At 33.4% G+C, this 23,211-nt stretch overlaps 1 protein-coding gene across 4 annotated transcripts in view; it reads left to right on the top strand.

The window, feature by feature from the left end:
* LOC115890644 overlaps positions 1 to 16,757 on the top strand; it is a 129,271-nt gene extending 112,514 nt beyond the window's left edge. The window contains exons 4-12 of one of the 4 annotated variants that reach the window (XM_030910939.1): positions 1,097 to 1,251; positions 1,365 to 1,595; positions 6,654 to 6,947; positions 9,003 to 9,125; positions 10,456 to 10,575; positions 11,625 to 11,750; positions 11,856 to 11,951; positions 13,978 to 14,211; positions 14,971 to 16,757. In XM_030910939.1, the coding sequence (XP_030766799.1) occupies positions 1,097 to 1,251; positions 1,365 to 1,595; positions 6,654 to 6,947; positions 9,003 to 9,125; positions 10,456 to 10,575; positions 11,625 to 11,750; positions 11,856 to 11,951; positions 13,978 to 14,211; positions 14,971 to 15,251 (1,660 nt within the window). In that variant the 3' untranslated portion in view covers positions 15,252 to 16,757. The remainder of the gene's footprint in view (positions 1 to 1,096; positions 1,252 to 1,364; positions 1,596 to 6,653; positions 6,948 to 9,002; positions 9,126 to 10,455; positions 10,576 to 11,624; positions 11,751 to 11,855; positions 11,952 to 13,977; positions 14,212 to 14,970) is intronic. The other 3 variants (XM_030910941.1, XM_030910940.1, XM_030910942.1) reach the window with 3 other exon arrangements.
* Positions 16,758 to 23,211: the final 6,454 nt, after the last annotated feature.

Consider the following 23,211-nt stretch of genomic DNA (forward strand, 5'->3'; position numbering starts at 1 on the left):
TGTTAAGGGCACGGGGGGCCAAACTCCAACCGTTGAAGGGTGTATACCCTCGGAGGAAGAACATCTTTTGTCAGAGGAAGATGGAAAATACCCTGTCCCCCCTACAACAGGAAAATGCATGATGGGTTATAGACTGAGTGATGAGTTATAACTCAAAATAGGGGGGCACAAAAGATCTTTAAGGTCGCAGTGATTAACACTCCCCTCAATCTACATTCATTCTACATTTTATTATTTATTAGAATGGTCATAATCAGTAGGGCTACTGATACCGTATTATAAAAATAAGGCACGTAGTTACGGGCTTATTTTTTCCTATTTATTATATTTTTGCTAATATCTTCGGTTCGAAAAAAGATACGAAGATGCGGTCTTCGCTGACTTTTTAAGCTTTTATTCCTCTTTACTATCAGCTAAAATTACATATAATATTGTTTTTATTTTTTTTTTGAAGAAACGCGAAATATTTGTTAAATTGTAAGATAGCGTCCCCTAGCGACTATTATTAAATGCTTAATATTATTCTTTATATGGTCTAATATAGAGTAAAAAATGCTATTTTAAACGAGATCTAGGTTGATGGATTCTGATTACCCAGTTCGGTGTTATTAACTTATTAGCAGATAGGGCAAAATTGTTTAAAGAAAAGAAAATCCGAAATTTGCTTATGATTATGACGCCATTATTTATAGTACCTCTTATGTAGGCAGAATTTTGTAAAAATTCCATTTTCTTATTTGCCGTAGCAGTTGCGCCCTCTAACGGCCATTCTAGAAACTTGAAAATTATTTCCAGCTATTTCTCTTTTAGTTATAAATATGTTTTTCCGTTATAAGTAGTTCTATACGTGAAATATGTGTATGTATTTAGTTCAAACGAACAAATCGTATTGAATGGTATGAATCGAATCACTAAAATGAATCGTAGCGCCCACCACTAATATCGAGTGGTTTTTGAAATATTTTTAAATTAAGTTTAGAAGACATACAGTGCAAGTTAAAACTAAATAGTGATATTTTGTATTGTAAAATTCTTCTTTACTACATTACTACATTTGTTATATTTGGAAATTATAGAAGTTTTTGTTTGTTTCTAGTGCAAATCTTCTAATTGGTCAAAGAGGAAAGGCATTTGTGGAAGAATTAGAATATAGTAGAACGCCACGTCCAGACTTGGTAGATCCAAACAACTCGGATTTCACCACTTATAGACTAAGTTTTGCTGATTTGCCTGCCGGTAAAACAATCGTAGGTATGAGATATCGTTATGATTGAAAAACATCTTTTTGGAATAAGAAAATATATATATACATATATATTTTAATGAGATTTATTAATCTATAAAAAAAATGAAACAATTTATAGGCACAAGCAGCGATGATTATGACGAAAATCAAGACAGATCATTCTCATCCCATAATCAAGTAACCGAATCGTACGAGCAGTCTACAGCATCGTCAAAGAAAAGGCAGGAAACAGGTACCCAAGTCCAAGGCTTCAACAAACAAGTGTTCTACAGAACGAACTACGACAGTGCTAATCAAAACGGGAGACCCAAAGGCAAGAATCTCGCATTCAATTCCTTTAACAGGAACGGTAAGATGTATTTATATTATTTTATTTACTAGACTAGATCTAAACGATATGAACTTACCCAAGTAGCATTTTTGGACACATTTTAGATAATGTTTCTAATAATCGTGGCTGTTTCTTGACACAAAATGGAAACGGTATGCCACAAATAGGAAAAAATTTCGAAACCTATACATTTTATATAGCTTTATTATTTATTACCATTACCGTTTCCTAACCTAGCCGTTTCCTGAAATGTTTCGATGCGGAAACGAAACTTTTAGAGGAAATGTTTCGAAACATTTTCTGCAATTTGTGTCCAAGTTGTTCCCGTTTTCAGCAGCCACTGTTTCTAAATGTGAAGGAACAAAATACCAAACTGGATTTCAAAATGAAAACAACCATCAACAATGTCGACCTCCGCCATAATTTTTTTGTCTTAAACTCTTTGTTTTTAGGTTTTCTTGCACAAAAAATGGCAAAAGCAAATTCATAATTTAATTTAATAATGTACTTTCATATTTTTAATGCCCCTTCTATATATCATTAATTGTTACTACAAAATATTTTTGTGTTTCAAATATAGATTTTTATTTTTATTTCTATATCATGGTTCTGAAAATAAAAATATATAAATGTAAGTAGAACGCGTTCTTAAGGTGCCGTTACACGGCGCGTGGATCGCCGAGCCTGCAACAAAAAATTTCGCGCCGCGCTCTTTGTGATTGGGTCGGCAGGCCGATCTTCGGGCCACGGCCGGGTATATGTGCAGTTACACGGCGCGTGGATCGCCGAGCCTGAAACAAAGAATAGGCGCCACACGCCATGTGAATGGGTCGGCGCGCCGATCTTCGGTTGACGCGTCCTTCCCGTCGACTGGCGGTAAATTTCAAAGTAAACGCGCCGTGCGAGGTCTTCACCAGTAATTCTTTTAAATTCAGTTAATTTTATTTGTTACATACTTCATTTAAATAACTCCATTTAATGCAAACATACATATTTTAATATTAGCTTAAAAAATCTATAAATATCATATTAATTAGGTATAAAAATTACTGATAAATACAGGGTATACCAATGCTACCATGTTATTGTTTAAAATTATTATTTATTCTAAATGCTGTATAAATGATCGTATATATAGATATAGTTTATTAGTTCTAAGGGTGTAGAACATGTTAAAAATGTTGACTATTACTAGAAGGGTGAGAAGCACCATATACATTTTGCTGAGGTGATTTATGTACTCGTATGTGTAATAATTGTATTTGATACTTAATTTATACTTCTAAATTTTACAGCAGCTATAGAAATATTAATTCATAAAGTTTTGTGCAATTATGCTATTTAAAGTTTGTATAGCTATACTAATTTATTGGCGGTAATTTGAGCGGTGGTAATTGCCGATGCTTATAACAATATATTATAGGTACCAATTTACCCCTCAGTGCGATTAGTTCAATCACAAATGAACTGATTTATAGCCGGCCCGGTATTAATCGGTACGACAAAAAATTGTTTACTTTGAACACAGTAGGTATGTGATACATTTGATTATGTAACCTACCATATCTATCGAAAACCGGAGATTCGAAGAATAATTGATATTTTACATATTTCGAGACAACATGTTTTGGTCGAACGAGACTATATCTGAATTTTTACCCCTATATGAAAAGGAACAATTAACTTGGAACTCCAGAAATAATGCACATAAAAATAGAAATGAAATACAGGACGGCTGCCTGAGAATACATCAAAAGTTGAGTATCAATAATCATTGCACCATGAACGAATTAAAAAACTAATTAATTAAAGAATTAAAAAAGAAGAAGAGTTGTTCTAGTCTTTTTAGTTCCTAAAATACAGGACGAATTTTAAAATGTTGCATTTTTCGATTCCATCGTATATCGGTTATCTTATAACTTATCGAAAAGGTGAAAACTCAATCTCGTTTAGTTTTTTACGTAGAATCCAGTGATGTTAACTAGTTTCGCTGATGGTTTTCATTTTCGAAATCTGACTTCTATTTTTTAAATGAGACACCCAGTATATTATTTTTTATATTATTTGCCTTGTTATGGGCTTTCTGAAAATATTATTATATACTCTAAAATTATATTTTCATAAATAAGGCAAAAAAATATTATTTAACTTTTGAACATAAATAACCCTAGTTAAAAAAGTATTATTATCTTATTTAATTTAATTTTACCAGATGATTTTGCTTTCCATCTTGTTATCTTAATAAACTGCACTCTGAAAATAAAGTTGCGGAATAAATTATTTGATTGTATGAATTTAAACCCAATTTAAACCGATAGTCTATGTTAAAAAGTTATATAATGTATTTTTTGTACTCTGTCTCTCGGTCGGCCGTGAGATCGCAAGTGCAAAAATACGCATTGGCGCGTCCTGGCTCGGCGATGCGCGCGCCAGGCGCGTGGATCGGCAAGCCACACGCCGTGTAATGGCACCTTTATGGGTTTAAAAACTCAACAGCCGATAAAAACACATACTTTCATTTAAAAAAGCTATCACGAGCCAACATGGCGGAATTTTAATTCATTATTTTATAAAATTGACATGGAGTCGTACACAAATCATCTACATTATATCATATTTGTGTTGAAAAAGAGAGAAACTCGTGTTTCGAAAATGAATCGACAATCAATGACAACCTTGTTTCCAAAATGTTTCGATTTAGCGCTATCTGTGTAGAAATTTCGAACTAGTCACCTGTCAACAACGCCAATCAAAACTTCTGGTCAAAATAATTAAAACATTTTTATTTACTTATTATAACACAAATAACACATAAAAACATTGTGGAAAAAAGAGAAAAAAACGTTTGCTGGTAACATAATTATTCGGTTTCCTGTTGGGTATGGTAGCTGTTATTACATTTATTCCTAAAACAAATCATCTCTGCAATGCATATAATAAATTATTATAAAATCGCATAAGAAAGATATCTGTATTTGTACTCATCATATATATTCTTTCTTCTACTTTTTGAATTATAGTATTATAAAAACTTGAAGAATGCTTAAATGCAAAAACTCCAGAACAAAATCCAAACAATGAGTGAAGGTTGTGTTCTCATATTTCACAGAATATTAAATAAATTATGGAAATATTTCGGGCACAAAACGGGTACAAAATCTGTAAATGTGAGCCACATCTGTTTCTTAAAATTTTCGAAAAATTTGTGACACTAAGATCTTTATTGGTATAGCTTATGTAGCTGAACATATTTGGTAAAATGTTTCGAAACAAAAAGCCATTTATGTTACGAAACATATGTATCAAAAACCGAACCAATGGGCACCTACCCCAGCATCCTTTAGGCAGAAATCTACGCTATCAAAAAATGCGTACAATTTATCTTAGATAGGAACTATGGGAAATATCCATCTTATCCGATATTCAAGCAGCACAAGCAAAAGCGATCAATAACCATCAATTTGAAGTTGGTCAAAGAATGCCTAGAGAAACTGAACAAATTAGGCAAAGAAAATATTGTCCTCCTACTCTTGGTGCCCGCTCACCAAGGGAGAGAAGGCAATGAAAAAGCAAACGATTCAGCTAGAAACGGAGCGAGTACTCTACTAACTGGACCAGGGGCGCTATTCTGTAAAATCGTCGGTATCGGTAAGTTACCGACAGCTATCGGTACGTATTTGTCGAGGGGTGTCTCACTATTGGAATTACCTGTACATTTTCTTGGCAGTCGCTGGCAGTCATTGGCAGTCTTATGGCAGTCGCCTATAATAATTACATGGCAGTCATAGGCAGTCTTCTTCATAGTCACTGGCAGTCGCTTAGCAGTGGAAGGATATTTTGGCAGTACGTGTACATTTTTTACCCGAGTGAGACACCCCTCGGTATTTGTATATAGTAAACATGTGTTGATTGTTGTTGTCATAGTTACCGATCGGCCCTATGTCAGATATCGCAAATTTGTACCGACGACTCTCGGTATCTCTACCGTGAGGTTGACAAGGGCACGGTAGAGATACCGATTTTCGTCGGTACAAATTTGCGATATCTGCCATAGGACCGATCGGTAACTATGACAACAACAATTAACACATGTTTACTATATACATATACGTATCGAGAGCTGTCGTAACTTACCGATACCGACGATTTTACAGAATAGCGCCCCAGAACCGTTCTGCTTTCCAAGCGGAAACCAGCTTAAAGCGGAACTGAAGAACCGGGGGGACTCCATCCGTAACCTGGAATGGGAATCCTCCAACAGTCTAAGACGCTCGAAAAAGTTCCTCAGAACTGAAGACTTTTTCCTTGAAAGAAAAATTTGCTTGATTTAAGTAAGAACAATCTTCGGATTGTCACGGGGTTTCTAACAGGACGCCTAACGTAACTCAACGACCACCTCAGTAGATTGAAGCTGAGAAACGACGGCGAATGCAGATTCTGTGGGAAAAATGGGGAAACACCAGAACACTTTATCACTGAGTGAATCGAGACGACAACCGTTCGTGCCATAAACTTTGGTATCGCTGACGTCGAAGATGGAGAGCTGGCCTCTGTGGAGCCGTCTCAGATACTTGCTTTTATCAAAGCTCTGAGAGTGTATGATGAGCTATAACCTGTTATAACTCAAGAAAGGGGAATAAACAGTAGATCTGTAAGGTCGCGGTGATTAACCCCCCTCCTAAACATTCTACATTCTAGGATACACGCAGCATGGCGTTAAAGCGGGTTACCAATATCTGATTGAGTGTCCAACTCTCGAAGCTGTAGGAAATATTTTGCGAGATGTAGTAATAGACTGGAGTAGACTGGTGAAGAGATTTGAAATGAAAATAAAACAAAAGTACTGTCTGACCCTTCGATAAAACCAGTTATGGAATCGCAAGCGTGAGACCTACCTTAGCCCTACTTTATAATTTAACAAGTTTTAAATAAAATTAGAACATCACTAACAACCCGTAATTGGTCAGCTAGCTCCGTAGTAAAGCTCCATAGCGGTCGCGCTAAATTTGTTGATCTAATTTCGTTTCTCTTGATCTTTATATCCAATCTGAATTATTAAACAATATTTTTTTTCAGATAACCAATTTGCGGCCACCACTCCGAAACCATTCAACGGCAAAGACTCAGCCTTCAACATTAAAAGAATCGACACTGGACCTAGTTTCGAATTGTCTCCTTCTCAGTCTCAGAACCGAGCATCAGTAAATACGAACAACGCAGTTAATTTCCCGTCAAATTTCAAAGCCACCACGCCAGTCTATCCGAAAGAAGTTGACGTTGATCAGTCGAAGTTCTTCGAATTCAGCGATCCTTTGAGCGAGCAGAAAAACGATGGCGAAGTTGATGTTAATTTTCCGTCAAATTTTAAAGGTAATATTTAGAACAAAAAAAATATAGTTATCTGGTATCAACCCAAAAAAGTACCAAGAAGTAGAAAATATTTTAAAATAAAAGTACAGCTGAAACTATCTTTAACCTATAAATAATTCAGAATTGTTGATTGATGTATCTAAAATCCCTGTATATGTTACAGTGAAATTCGGAAATCCAGTGAATGTTAACAATCACTAGTAGTGAGACTGGTCTTCGTCTTGCATTCTGTGCACGACCAAGACCAAGACTAGCGTACGGCATTAACAGTATCAAATAAAGTATTTTTGTATAATTGTGATAAATTAGTGTTTTATTTTCTATTAATTATTACAAGAAAAAAATGATTTATTATTCTTAAACATAACAAATACCAGGTACGTATCAGAAGTGGCTCGCCCATATTTTTTTTTTAATTTTTCAGATAAAAAAACGAGATTTGGTATATGAGACAAATTAGGATTGATTGACGTATTCAATTGTCTTTGGTCACTTCCTGTTTCACCGGAAATAACTATTGATTTTTAAATGTCAACCTCGATATATTTTTACTTTATTCGATAGAGAATGACACTCTGAATAAAATGGCATAACATATAAATATCAACTTTTGACATTTTCGTTTTAAAAAAATCGTATTTTAAATTTCAATCTAGAGTGCCATGGTTAAAAACGCTAATTTTTAATCAAGGAGCCTTGGAAAAATAGATTTAATCGTCTAATGTTTTTCGTGTCTTATTCTGACCGGTTAAAAGATGCCTATAAGTCTTTTTTTTAATCATATCTCAATTTTTTCAAATGGAACAAGGGTGGCTCATTAGCATATTTGGAAAAAACATTCTTTACGAATAATTTGGTACCACACGTTTAGTAGTTCGAGTCAAATTGTCGTTATGAACCGCATGTTACACCCAAGCAGCATTTGGACGTCGGGACAACGTTGTGTCACGCGACCAAACGTCGGGGCGCAACGTCGGCACAACCTCGTGCCAACCCTAGTCTGCACTAGTTTGGAGAATAATTTTTGGGTCGAAACGACGTTGGACACCGACGTTGGCTAGCAGCCTAATTTAGTACGAAGTGCAACGTTGTTTAAAATCCTAATTCACAGAAATACAAAACTATAATAATATGGCGTCTAAGTCGCGTTTTATCCTAAATTGGGATAATTATAGTAAAAATATTATTTTTATGATTTAGTTAGAGACATATGTCAGATGGCAGTGAAGAACATTAAAAAACATTGAAAGTATTTAGTATGGAGGATGTTTGAAGATCATAATTATTGAAACACTTTAACCGACTCTGTAACTCTTTACCTAAGGCAAAAAAGTTAAACGCAAACAACTTTATTGATGAATGTATTGATTCTACTTTGAAAAATACTAATGGGCCTTAAAATTAAAGAAGTTTTAAAAAATTTCTTGAATTTTTTTTTTAGTAAAATGAGAATAATTTAATTTTTTTTAGTAAAATGAGAATAACGTTGTCCGAATCACCTAAAGATTTCTTAAGCAAAAAAGGTTACAAGACAACGTTTATTCGACGTCACAGAAGCTTTTACTTTGTTGTAGTACTAGTTCAACGTCGGCACAACGTTACAACGACGTTTACATTTATTTTTATACCCAAGGTACGGAGCTAACTATTTTTTGTAACTCATCCAACGTTGTGTTTAGTAAACATGTGGTCGCAAGTCGTGAAAATGCTACTTGGGCAATGTAAAATAAACCATATTCGAAAATGTCAACAGTTGACTATGATAATATGTCATTTTATTGTGTATCATTTTCTATCGAATGGAGTAAAGAAATTCCAAGAGTGTTATTTAAAAATCAAAAGTTGTAGTCATTTCAAGCGAAACAGGAAGTGACCAAAAACAATTTAATACGTTAATCAATCCTAATTTATGTCATATTCTAATATACCGAGCCTCGTTTTTTTTATTTGAAAAAATAAACAAGTTATAGGAGTGAACCTCATTTGAGACGCACCGTGTGTATAACATCTAACATTCCAGTGATATTATTACTTAATTATTTTTATTTCCTACAGCGACCACCCCAGTGTATCCGTCACGTGTCGATATCGATCCTTCTAAGTTGTCAGAGTTTGATATACCGATTAACGAAGAATCAAAATTTCCATCGAACGTTAATTTTCCTTCAAAATTTAAAGGTTTGTTGTTTACTTTGGCATCAAAATTCACTCGAGAAAGCGCACAACATCATTTAGAAGCAATCAGTAACTTGTTCACTAGCACATACTTTAACTACATCGAATAATAGCACAAAATATAACTTAATATGTAAAATATATACTGGATATTTTCATGGGTATCATCATCGTTGGAAACATAGGAAATCCCATGCAAATTTTGATCTGTCCAGATATTGACTCTCTTGTTAATTTTACAGCGAACTTGTAAATAGTTTTTTTAAAGGTCTGCGTATGCTAAATAACATGCCAAATTTGAAGAGTTTTGGACAAACGGATTTTAAGTAATTTAAGAATAATTGCATCTATTTTTAAATTAAAAGTGAACAGGTAAAAATGCAAAAGCAGGCAAATGCCAACGTACCTTAAGTTATCATCCATAATATTGTCAATGTTAAATTGTATTTTCCAAACTTTAGGTTTTTGCCTCATTCCAGCCTCATTCGAAACAATTTTAAATTACAAAAATACATTTCGGAGCAGTCAGCGTAGAGGTACTATAAGGTAGTAGCACAAATTATACAGATTATAAACTTATCGTCAAAAGCATTGTTTTTCGTGGTTCCAATTTTCGGAGTCGCGCACTAGTTAGGCGACTAGTTTGCGCACAAGCACGACCTCTAAAATGGTGCACAGCGCCTGACCGGCCCAGTTATTACGCTGTTTAAACGGGAGTTTATTTTTGCGCACAAAAAATTTACTCGTTTGCTCATCGTCATAAAAAACAATTTTCGTACCACGAATTAGGGACAAGCTTTTTATCTGTATGCTTATAGGATACCTAATCTGTGGTAGTAAGGTGCTAGTAGTGTAGACAGCATAACAAATTACATTTGACAATGATAAAATCATAGGTTTACAAAGTTATGTTGATATTTGACTACTTTTGCATTGTTACCTGTTCAGTTTTAATTTAAAAATAGATTCAGTTTTTCTTAAATTAGTTAAAATCGGCTTGTCCAAAATTGTTCAAATTTGGCATGTGTATTCAGCACAGACAGACTTTTAAATACCGTATTTACGGCTTCGGTGTAAAATCAATAGAGGTGCCAATATTTTGACAGTTAAAAATTTGCATGGGATTTCCTGTTTCAATCGTCGACGCATCACCCGGTATATAATTCTAGAGTGTCTCGCTAAAGTGCAGAGTATTTTTTTTCAGGAGATATAATCATATCACTTCCATGGAAGAGAATTTTCATATGTTTACTTCGTATATTTTTATAAATAGTTCACCACCATATTTGTTTTTAATTGAACCAGTCTACAATAATTGATATTTTTCCCACAGCAACCACACCAGTTTATCCCGAACATATCGATATCGATCCGTCCAGATTATCAGAGTTCGATATCGAGGTCGATGGCGATTCCGACATTGTTTCCATTAATTTTCAGTCAAAATTTAAAGGTTTGTCATGGATTAAAGCAACACAAATTAACATTAACATTTGGCCCAACTACATTATATTATCTGTTATTTATTGTAAATAGCAAAGTTTAATAGTAATACCTGTGGTAATACCTAACAAACTTGTATATATAACAGCAAGGATAACATCTATAATTTATAAGATGTTATACAGGTTGTTAATTTGTTTATTACTCGCGGCGACAGCTTTATGATTGAAACATGGCAACCTCGGCCCGCTCGTCGAGAGACGACGCGACCGGATGAGTCGGCAGCTTAGCTTAGGCAGTGTTGCCATTCTGCTCCCCAATAAGTAATCGTGGAGTTAACAACCTGTATAAGTAATTAGTTACCTTAAATCTGTGGTCTTTTTATTTTCGCATATGACAGAATGATGAGAGTGAGATATGCCAATGATAAAATCAACCATATTACAAGTGACAAAAAGTGAGTTGACACATTTCTACTGTGTTATATTGTCGCAGTTTGTGTCAAGAATTTATAATTGCCCAAGTAGACTGTTTCTGTATGTCTGTCTAATGAGTCTGGGAAGAATTTGACAAACGAAATACAAAAAATGACAGACACAACTGCCACTGTCATGTGTCCTCTCGATTCACAGACTATATAAACCATTATTGATCATTTGAATTTGACTAGTTAGTTGTAATAGCTTCACATTCTATTTTACTTCCACCCATCCCATTTCTCATTTTTAACTATATCTACGCACGTACAAACTTTTAACGCTGCACAGATATGCACTTCTATAATTTGTGTTTCTGTCTATCAGACGGCTATAACTTATTTTATCTTTGTCTTATGCGTTAAAATAGAAATCGCAGATTTAAGATGACCCAGTAGTCAAATATATCTATTAAATTCTACCAAACTGGTATGGGATGAAATACAGACAAAACAAAATAACTATTGTACAGAAACACTACCGTATTTCTAAACACCCCTGTACATAATAATAATGCAATTAATGTAACTAATTAACATATACAAGTTTTTTAGAAAATATTAAATTCAATACATTTTTTCAGCCACTACTCCCGTTTATCCTAAACACGTCGATGTAGATTTGTCAAAGTTTTCCGAATTCCAAGAACAACCTCCAGAAAAAAGCTCGCAGGAAAATGCGGTGGTTAACTTTGCTTCAAATTTTAAAGGTTAGTAGACCCCTAGTAGTAAGTCCCCGCTAAGCTTTATTAGATGAGATTCTCGTAGTACCTAACATCAATTTACATTACCAATTTATTATTATTTATTTACAGCCACAACTCCAGTATATCCAAAACAGGTTGATGTGGATCTAACTAAATTTTCCGAACCAGTTGAATTACCTTTCGATAATAATAAAAACGAAACGGGTAAGTTTGAATTAAGTTATATTAAGTTTAAGTTTAGCTTGATTTTCATGCATCCGTTGTCCGACGATACGATGATATTATATTAATTTTATTGGTTGAATTTACAGTTACTTCGGTTGGGTAGAAAATTACGCAGTTTTTAAATTTATTGCGTTTTCATGCCTCCGTTCATCGGATATACAATTTGCTTGTGATTGGTGCCATTTTATATTTTCATTTCCATAATGATTTCGCTGTTTTACTAATAGTCTGAGAGGTAGCAACGTTTTCGAAAGAGAATTTTAAGAAAGCTGGTTTTTAATATATCTTTTGCAATGCTCTCCTGAACAGGAGTGCGGACCGTCCGGCTGCCGGTAGACGTTGCGTTCACTACTGCGCATCATATCTGTATTCAACATCTGTTCACTACTGCGCTTCACAAATTCGCCCTGTGTTTCAGAAACTAAGAAGGCTAGGACAAACCTATGTGTAGCATATTTAGTTTCATAAAAAAGTAGCAAAGTAATGTGAAAATTGCATCACTGTATCTCTACTCATAAACGAGAAATACCATAAAACACACGAAAATGGGATACACTGTACAGATGTGATGCGCAGTAGTGAACCGCAGAAATTTACGCTATCGAAATTATCGAAAATTGGAAATAACCATCCTATCCGAAAGTCAAGCAGCACTAAACGCAATCAACTCTGAAGTTGGTCAAAGAATGCCTAGATCACAGAATATACTAACGAAAAAGAAGCCCAAGTTCCTTGTAATAAATCGGTTCCATTTTCGTAACGCTATCTCTTGACAAAGCTGACATTTACAGGTTAGCTAAAGGGGTGCGGAGCCGGGGGGAATTGTAAAATACACTTTTTTATTTTGATTATTTTTATTCGCTATTTGCAATTTTATTTTTAAAACATATTATCTGAAACAATCACATAATATGTCTTAAAAATAAAATTACAAACGGAAACAAAAGGAATTAAATAATCTGAAAATCTACAAAGTTTATTGATAAAAAAGTTAGGCTATGCAAATTGATATATTAAGTATAACCTCTTTGGTGTAACATTGTTAAACAAACATTAACAAATCATAACATATCAGATCATAGAACTAAAAAAAGTACTATTACATAAAAACAGGTGATACAATACTTCAAAATTAATTTTAACATAATATCAAAATCGAAAAATCAAACTGCAAACACAACCACACTTATCACAACAGAAATTAACACACACTTCCGCGGCAAATGTCCAAGAAAGACTGATCCATGACTGATCATTCTGATTGGTCCTGGTCCGGTCGTAGCTCACGTCGTATTGTCGGTAAGCAAAATCCCTGTCCAAAAATCTTGACGATCAGCGCCATCACCCGTCATAATTGGGAAACTTTTGCTGGAACCATTTTGAATAGGTATTTCACTTACATGGCCCTGACCTAGATGTTAGGCGTACTCAAGTGTAGTGCGCATGCCTGGATTTTGAATTGTCGATCGAATAACTAGACCAATAAGAGACTAGACGCTAGCAGGAGCTGTTCATTCGTACGGCTTCGTCCAACTTCTTACGGCTTTCGATTGCGCTCCCGTTCGACAATTGACCAATCCTCAGTGTTAATTGATATTCGGAGTATTGGAGTTGCGCCATTGCGCCAGTGTCTGCCTAACAGACGAACTTATGTAAAATATACATGGACTGGTTATCTAGTTGTCCCTAACTCGGCTTCAACTCCATCACATTCCAGGGATAGGCTATAATCTGTATAGAGCTTATAAGTATATGACTTGGGAAAGTACTTGCTCTTCTTTTTTTATTCAGTACATCTTATTGTACCTATTGAGCGTATTGACTATACTCTTCGTACACACGAAAATCGGCACCCAAAGTCAGAAATAAGCTATATGTAAAAAGAATTTTCAACAACCCTAAATCGTACTTAGCAATTTAGTTGAAATTAATTTAAATGACTTTAATACAACACTAAAAATACCCTACCAACAAAAGAAACAAAATTAATAGAAAAATCTTGTAGGCTCAATTTCTTCATCGCAAACCGGCCAGTCAAAGCCCCCAGTTCAGCTTGGAACAGATCTTTTGCCACCACTAAATTCGAGAGCTTCCCCTGGATCCAATCGAGGACATTCTGAATCGAATCAAGTAAACTTTGGATCAAAATTCGAAGCCACAACGCCAGATTATCCAAAGAGTGTGGAACCTACCAGTCCAGATCCAAGTAACGTTGGACTATTGCCACCATTGGAAAACGGTAAAATAAACTACTTACTAAATTTGATATTTATACATTTCATTTCATTTTACTATTGACTAAGAATATTGAGACTACTAGTTACTCTGAAATACACATATTCCTAGAGAGGAGAAGAAACTTGTTCTCAATTTTTTCCTTCATACTGTTCTGAAATTTTCTCTAAATTCTCAATTTTCTCGAGAATATTAAGAAAAAAAAAACGAGAAATTCCGAATAAAATTTAAAAAAAGTGGCCGATTGATTTTTGATAAATTTTTAATTTGGTTTCATTCATAGAATTCGGTATTTACTGCAGTATGATGATGATTTTTCATGATTTTTCTTATTTTATTTTGTTTATAATTATAAATATTTGTGTTTTGTTCTTGGACTAATAATATTATATTAACCTTTAATAAAATATAACTCTATATTTATATTGCCTACTTATCTTAATCTGATCTTTGAGAACTTTATTTATATTTTGGCATACGCCTGGTATTATTTTTGAAATGCTTTGCTTGGAAGGTTGCAGGATCACGAGCAACGTTCGCGCATCTTAAGATTCACAATAATCTTACTGTAATTCATGTCCTCACAGTATAAAAAAAAGCTGTTTTCAACTTCAGCAGGCATTTTTTAACTTCATAGCGATACATGTTTTACCGATTTAGATTACTTTCTGGAAAAGTTAACAGAAAGAAGGTATTTTCTCATACATCGAACAATAATAACGTATTAGAATTGATAATAAAATTGATAATTTACTGTTTCCAGGCGCTTCAAAATCTCAACAAAAAGGCATCAATCTAGAACAGAATAAATTCGAGAAAACCTTCAACCGAAGAATAGATGAAGAAGACCCTCTAGTCCTAGGAAACACGTTTAACAGTAGACAGCTCACTGAATTCATGTTAACCATGAAACCCGAACAGCTGAAAGACTTAAAAAATATGTGGCACATTCCAGATTACGATTTTCCACTGGAAAGCGTCTCTGGACCTAATTACGGTAGTGAACTAAGTTCGTTTCAGGCCAAACCCTCCAGGAGGAGGTAATTTATGATGTAATTTATTAGAAAAAATACCTGTGAAAAGAAATTCATGATAAAATTTGAATGATGAAGGATGTAATTTTTTAGAAATTATATTATTTATCATATCGCATCTAACTGTATAATGTACATAGTAGTTTTAGATATTTAAATAGCTGAATGTATGCGACGAACTTTAAGTCCAGGATATATGCAACTGGCGAATGTTACCATTCGTTCACAAAAAAATCCAGATCTTGTAAAGAATCCACACCTGAGAAGGATTTCTTAACGGATGCGAACGAATAACATTCGTCGTGTATCCTCGGCTTTAGAATTAAACCAAAATGAAATATATTGCCGATGACCTTGATGTATGTGCCTTTTTAAGGCGTCTAAAAAGTATAAATTTCAGTGTGGTTAGAGAAATTTAAATAAGGATAAAGGAATTAAAAGAAAGATTCAAGTGTGGCTAAGTTGCTCAATCAGATTCAAGCAAAAAAATTCAAAGTGAAAATATTTCATATTTTCAACCAATGACTAAAGAATACAAAGACACGTAACGCCCATATACTAGCTGGAACAAGGTTATTATAGGTTCGTTCCAACCGAATCGAGAACCGATCCTGGGACAGTAATTTGTAGTCGCCCACTCATTGTTTGAAAAGTTTGATGGTTTGTCAAGATTAACAAATGAATTGACTGATAGGAAATTACCGTTTTAGGATGGTTCTCTCGTCCGGTTGGAAGAAACATTATGTTAAACAGGTTGCCTCGTAACTTTGGACCAATCACAGTAGTTGGCGCGATGACGTCAGCTAGCGTGATATTTAAAATAACTATTAACAAAATGTTTAATATTAATAACAATTACACAAGTTAAATTGTTTTTCTATAAAGTCTTTATTTATTTTTCTCTAATTTTGCTAACATTTAAAATGTTTAAGCAATATTTGTATTCGAAAAAAAATAGTTTTAGCTTTTTACCATGTTAAAATATCGCGAGCTAGTCGAAATAATTTATTATACATATACGTCACTCAGCAACAACAATACTGAACATTATAGGCTGTTACAGGTAGGAACGATCTCCATTTCTAAGGAAAATTTGATAAATGATTTTAAAAAACTATCTAGTTCATCAATTATAATACGTTAAGTACACTAAAACTTTAAAAATATATTATATCCACTAAAACTGTCCTATAATCCACTCAAATGCACTTAATACACTTTTTGAAAACTTTCGGAAAACAATGTAAAATTATTGGTAAACAAGCTGAAAACTGCTGAGTACTAGACCATGTACTAGACGATGATGAGTAATATGGCGGCTAATGTCAAGTTACGAGGCAACCAATGACTAAAGAATCCAAGGACAAATAACGCCCGAGAGCAAACTGTGACGATATCACCAAACAGTGCCGTGGCACATATTTTTCTTAACCTAGCTGTTTGAAGAGATTTATATTTTTTGACAAATGTTTTGACTACGCCTAGGGTGTATACGTTGGTATCATACTAATTAATTACGAAAAAAACGTATTTAAATGTTAACAAAACTAGTATCGACGTATAGGATACATCAAATACATATAATATCAGAAAAATAATTATCGAATTCAATAAGAAAACTAAAAAAACGCTAAAAAGGTGGAGCGGACTGTTTATTTACCTATGAAACGTAACTCCTGGTTCTTTCTTATCGCTGCTGTTTTTACACTTGAAAGCTGAACAACTAATCACCATTGTAATAAAGTTTATACAGAGTTCACTACATACAAACCATTAAAAATCGCTAAAATTGTCGCTGGTGACCAGATGATGACTCATTGTTTGCCATCAAAAGAATGGTGTCTAAGGTCACAAATTCTGCTGCAGCCCGTATATGGGCGTTACATGTCCTTATATTCTTTAGTCATTGGAGGCAACCAATTTAATAACCTTGACGCTGGAATAGAATGTGTGTTGTTAGACGCCATTTTTTTTGAGACAACGGATGTGTCACCAGCGACAATTTTAGCAATTTTTAATAGTTTGCTGTGTGTAGTGAACTTTGTATAAAATGTATTACAATGGTGATTTGTTCAGCTTTCAAGTGTAAAACGATAAGAAAGAGCCAGGAGTTACGTTTCATAGATAAATCAACAGTCCACTCCACCTTTTTAGCGTTTTCTTATTGAATTTGATAATAATTTTTGTGATATTATAATATGTACTTGATATGCGCTAGATATCGAAACTAGTATTGTACCTTTTGTTAACATTTTAATACTTTTTTTTTTAATTAAATAGTATGATTCCACCTAAATAAGCAGCATACGCCAGAGGCGTACTCAAAACATTCATCAAAAATATAAACATCTCTTCGAGGAGCTAAGTTAAGAAAAATATTTTTGGAGACATGGTAAGAATTTGGTCTCAGGTGTTATTGGTCCTTGTATTATTTACTCGTTTACAAAACATTTAGGCTTTTTTCCAAAAACATTTTGCAACATAAAACTCTTAACTTGCTCAATATTTTCACTTGTAGTACACTTCAAAAATTCGGACCCTTTGTGCAGGAACTATTAAAAATAATTGGGTTGGCATAATTGGTTGGTTTAATTTATAAGTATAAAAGGCATATACAAAGCCCAAATTTTGAAATTAAAATTCAAGGTCATATGCCACTTGAAAATGGACCAATCTAAATATAGTTGCATATTTTTAGTATAGAACATAATCTAGTTCCTTTTATTATATTGTAAAAAGTACTAATGAAGAATTTTAATTACAAAGAAACACTGTGCCAAAAAATAATTATTATTATAATACATTATAATAAATTTTCAAATAATAAAATGCCATTTACTACCTCAGCAAGATATGTTTTTCTGATTTTCTTTTATAGCTCTAGTTCTCTGTGTTTCTTTTTAATTAAATGAGAATCCAAAATATTTAGTATGATATTATAGGTTATGTATTTTAATTAATGAACTGAATTCCGATTTTATCACAGAATTACTTACAGAGAAGCGACAGTGGCGATCTTTTCCTCGACTCATTTTTAATGCGCATTTACAAAACAAGCTTTAATATTTGTTCTTTTATCCCCTTGTAATCACGTTTATATTTATTCTATTGTAAAATGTTTTCTTTTTGTTAATTTGTATTTATTAAATTTAGTAACGTCACAATAAAATAACAAGCATTTCTGAAATAATAATTGTGACTGAAGGATAGGAAATCTGGCTGCACTTACTTCAAAAGAGTCGACGCTTAATGTCGCATCTGTAAACCTAAAGTCTGTTCAACGAATCAGGCAAAATTTTGACAGACGACATCCAGAAAAATGACAGACATCAACTGTCAATGTCAGGTATCCTCTCGTTGACAGATTTATAATGTTATTCTATGGTCTTATCTATAATAATGGATAGAGTTACTAAAAAAATAAATGATACATAGTTAGTGTTTGTATGAAATTCGCTCAGTGTTATTTTATAAATTTAATATGTACTATAAAATTGATTAGGTATATCAAGTATTTCTAAGCAATTAAATATTATTAGAAAAATCTATTATTAATAAAATTACATTCCAAGAAACAATTCCCAATAATAAACTCGACTACAACGATCGTTCATCGGTACGTCATAATTATTTATCTAATATCCGTTTTAGAGATCAGTTCATATTGTTTAGAAGATTTAGACAGTGCGCAAACTCAAACTCTCTCAAACTTCCCTCCACTCTACTTCCTACGTAAATAATAGTAGTTCCACGCAAGGTTCAATAACAAACAATAAATAATAAATTTGATATGGGCATGTTTGGCCTTTCCTAAGTGTTTCAATTTATAACTTTAGGTGTACATACCAGTGTTAGTAATAAACAGTTTAATAACAAACGGATTTATATATTATTTCATAGTCGTTGATATTTTATTTTAAATTTTACACCGATCGATATCCCTCAACACAAAAATGAAATAACTAGTTACTAAAAACAATGTACAGTGATTGACGAAATACCTTAATGATGTCTACAATCTGTTTCATCCCGTTTTCACGTGAAAGAAAGAGTTTGATAATATATGACGTAACGTTGAACGGTAGTTGTACAGACTATACATTAGTGCGTTCTAAGTGTTTTGAATATTTGCGACTGGTAGTAATATAACACGGGTTTTATCTATAATTACCTTTAGAATAAATGTAATTAATTTGTACCATTCAAATGTAAAATATATTTAATAAATAATTCCATAATTACCACGAGTTATTTAATTCTTTTTTTTTAATCAAATCAAAATACTAGTAACAGAAATTATTTCGTTTCTTGGCTTTAATAGTTATATTATTTAACAATCATGATATTATAGCTATTACCTACCAAAGAACTTCATAGTGTTATTTTTTTCCTATTACAAAGCATGTCGCGTGCTTGTGCAAAGCTTTTGTGCGCGTTTTTGATAGGTACGCTAACTTATGTACGGTTTTTCGTACGCGGTTGGTATTTAAAGTTGTTTTTAGGTGACCCTTTCAATTTTAGTATTGTCTCTGTGATTGTTTGGGTTCCAGTAGCAGTTCAGAGGGAGATTTTCTTATTTTATGTACAGGGTGGTCGAAATTGGTCTGTTTTAACAGAGAAAACCTATTTCCTGACTAGATAGAGCAAAACCGACATAGATGTCATGGGCTTGATTTCCGAGATACGTTTAATGGCGTAAACCGCCTGTTGATATTTTCACTGCCAACTGAGATACGGGGTCTTTTTGAATTTTTTACCATTTGGAAAATTGCCCATAACTTTCGTATTTCCCGGAATAATATAATTCTGTAAAAACGTTCTTAAGGCACTTTTTTAAGCACAATCCAGTGGCGTACTCAGTTTTTTTCTATGCTTGCTCTTTTTGTCAAAAATAAATATAATTTTTTAAATGGAAATCATAGTTGGCTATGAACTTAAAAAAATGCTGACATTTAACCCTTTCCAACGATATAAAGTTATAGGTATCTATTTCTAAGAATGAGAGAAATATTAGGTTTTTTATCTTTATACTGAAGCGGGCTTTGATTTTGTGTTGACCTATTTATCTAATTATTTTTTATCACAATTTAATATTCTATATTATTATTTATCTGCATAATTAAAGACTTTTGAAAAAGTAAATTAACATTCTATTGTTAGTAGTAATGGTAATTATTAGTATTAGTAATTACAACTGTGTGAAATCGGTACAATAAGCAAAGAACAAAACTAAAAAAACGTATTTTTTGCGTGACGAATATAGTTCTAAAAAAATCAAAGATGTTCAAACTGAGCACCTCCTTGTTGAATACACAATAAACATCTTTTGAGCACAGGGTTACAACAATTGATTAGGCAAACTGGCGTAATAAGTCCAAAAGCTTGCCTAGTAGCCTTCAGCAATTATTCTTCTCTCGTCTCAATGGTTCTTCCCTTATATATACGGTCTTTTAATTCCCCCCATAAAAAAGTCGGAAAAAGGAGTTAAATCGCAGAACCTAGTAGGCCAAGAGCAGGCACCTTGTTCCAACCCAATTCTCCCTAAATTCTCCATTTAATAGTTCAGTTGTAATCCTGGCGTTTTAATTGTAACTGGTAATACTGTTACGTTTTTCGTCGGTTCCGTGTCACAATTTATTTAAACACTATTTATTTAACACTAATTAACAAAAACAATAACGATAAAAGACTTATAGAACTATTTACAAACGATTTATAACTAAGAATTTATTTTGAATTTTAGCGCGTCAACTGTATATTTATAACTGCCCCCTCTAGGCCACAGCCGCCGGCTTTTATACCTACAGTTAAAGTTTACTAGAATAGTCCATAGATCGTTAGGTGCATAGAGAAGGTTTTCGAATGTTCTCGTATGTACTACTCCATTCCAGTGGGACTCGATCCTTCTCGAATCTTCGAATGAAGCATTGCGGTATCTGTGCGATGCTAAGGTCATCCGAGGGCGGGCCATATTGTTAGGTTAGGTCGAGTCCACACCGGTCCGCAACAATACTAATATAGAATGTTGATTTACCTTTTCAAAGGTTTTTAATTATGCAGATAAATAATAATATAAAATATTAAATTGTGATAAAAAATAATTAGGCAATAGGTCAACACAAAACCAAGGCCCGCTTCGATACAAAGATAAAAAACCTAATATTTCTCTCATTCTTAGAAATAAATACACATAACTATATATCGTTGGAAAGGGTTAAACGCCAGCATTTTTTTAAGTTAGTAGCCAACTATGATTTCCATTTAAAAAATTATGTTTTTTATTATTTCTGTCAAAAAGAGCAAGTATAGAAAAAAACTGAGTACGCCACTGGATTGTGCTTAAAAAAGTGCCTTAAGAACGTTTTTACAGAATTTTATTAGTCCGCGAAATACAAAAGTTATGGGCAATTTTTCGAATGGTAAAAAATTCAAAAAGACCCCGTATCTCAGTTGGCAGTGTAAATATCAACAGGCGGTTTACGCCATTAAAAGTTTCTCAGAAATCAAGCCCATTACATCTATGTCGGTTTTGCTCTATCTAGTCAGGAAATAGATTTTCTCTGTTAAAACAGACCAATTTCGACCACCCTGTACAACATTATAGACATATATTTATAAAGTAACCATATTGTCTCCAAACTACATTCTGTGAAACCGAGCCGGTGAAATGGGTATATAAATCCCATGAAGGAATTTGCATAAGTCGTTCAGTTAGGCCTGCTCAAGCGTAGTGCGCAAGCCTGGATTTTGAATTATCGATCGAATAACTAGACCAATAAGAGACTAGACGCTAGCACCAGCTGTTCATTCGTACGGCTTCGTCCAACTTCGTACGGCTTTCGTTTGCGCTCCCGTTCGACAATTAGCTAATCCTTAGAGTAAAGGCTAATCGACGTTCGGAATTTTGGAGTTAACGCTATTGCGCCAGTGTCTGCCTAACAGAGGAACTTATGTGAAATATACATGGACTGGTTATCTAGTTGTCTCTAACTCGGCTACAACTCCAACACATTGTAAACATAAATTTAATCCATTGCACGGTTTTTCGGCGCGCTTTGCCTAAGTGCGCGACATGCCTAAAGCTGAAACTGAAACAATAGTTTTATCTACTGCAACATAGATTTTAACCAATCGAATGTTAAACATCAGTGGTAATAAAAAATTATGAGTAATTACCAAAAAATAACTTTATAAGAGCATTTACCTAGACATCCAAATTATAAAATAAACGTTTATAAAAACAAATTTTCTTCTGTAGCATTACTCTCGTCCAAAAAAAAGGCATGAAAATATTTTAAAAAATATGCATTTATTTTCTTTTGTGCAATTTACAAAATAAATTATAAATAATTTTTAACACGAACTGGACGAAAATATTAATGTATTAAAATAACATAGACTTTACAGTACTTTTTAAACAATAAATAGAACTATATAAAACGCATAGAAATATATCCTGCCTAACTAGACTTGTTTAACTTAACTAAATTTTCTACCAAAAAAATCCAAAAATTTGGTGTTTTCCTACAAAGTTAAAGTTTACCCAACGAGTCAGGAAAGATTTCAACAGAAGATATCCAAAAATGACAGAGAATACAATTTACCTGTGACTCAAAATGACAGACAACTGTCACTCACAAGAATCCTTTCTTTGGTCAGGATTATATGCTTATATATATGGAATCAATCAGAAACATCAATATACAGGGTGAGTCAAGTGCAAATATTTTCAGGAGTGGTATATTTCGACCCCAGGAACACGTCTATGAGGTTTTTTTTCGCAAAAAAATGTTTAAAATCATGCATTTTCTTTTAAATTTCCCTGTATATTTTTCGAAAACTTTTTAGAACTGCCTGTTCACCGCAAATTTTTCCATGGTATAATTTTTTAATCTCAGATATTACCATAGTTACAGCTTTTCTCTATGGTTACGGCACTAAAAGGGATGCAAATACAGAAAAAAATCCGG

This window comes from Sitophilus oryzae, unplaced genomic scaffold, assembly GCF_002938485.1.
Source record: "Sitophilus oryzae breed Bouriz unplaced genomic scaffold, Soryzae_2.0 scaffold_907_pilon_pilon, whole genome shotgun sequence".
Taxonomy (NCBI): domain Eukaryota; kingdom Metazoa; phylum Arthropoda; class Insecta; order Coleoptera; family Curculionidae; genus Sitophilus; species Sitophilus oryzae.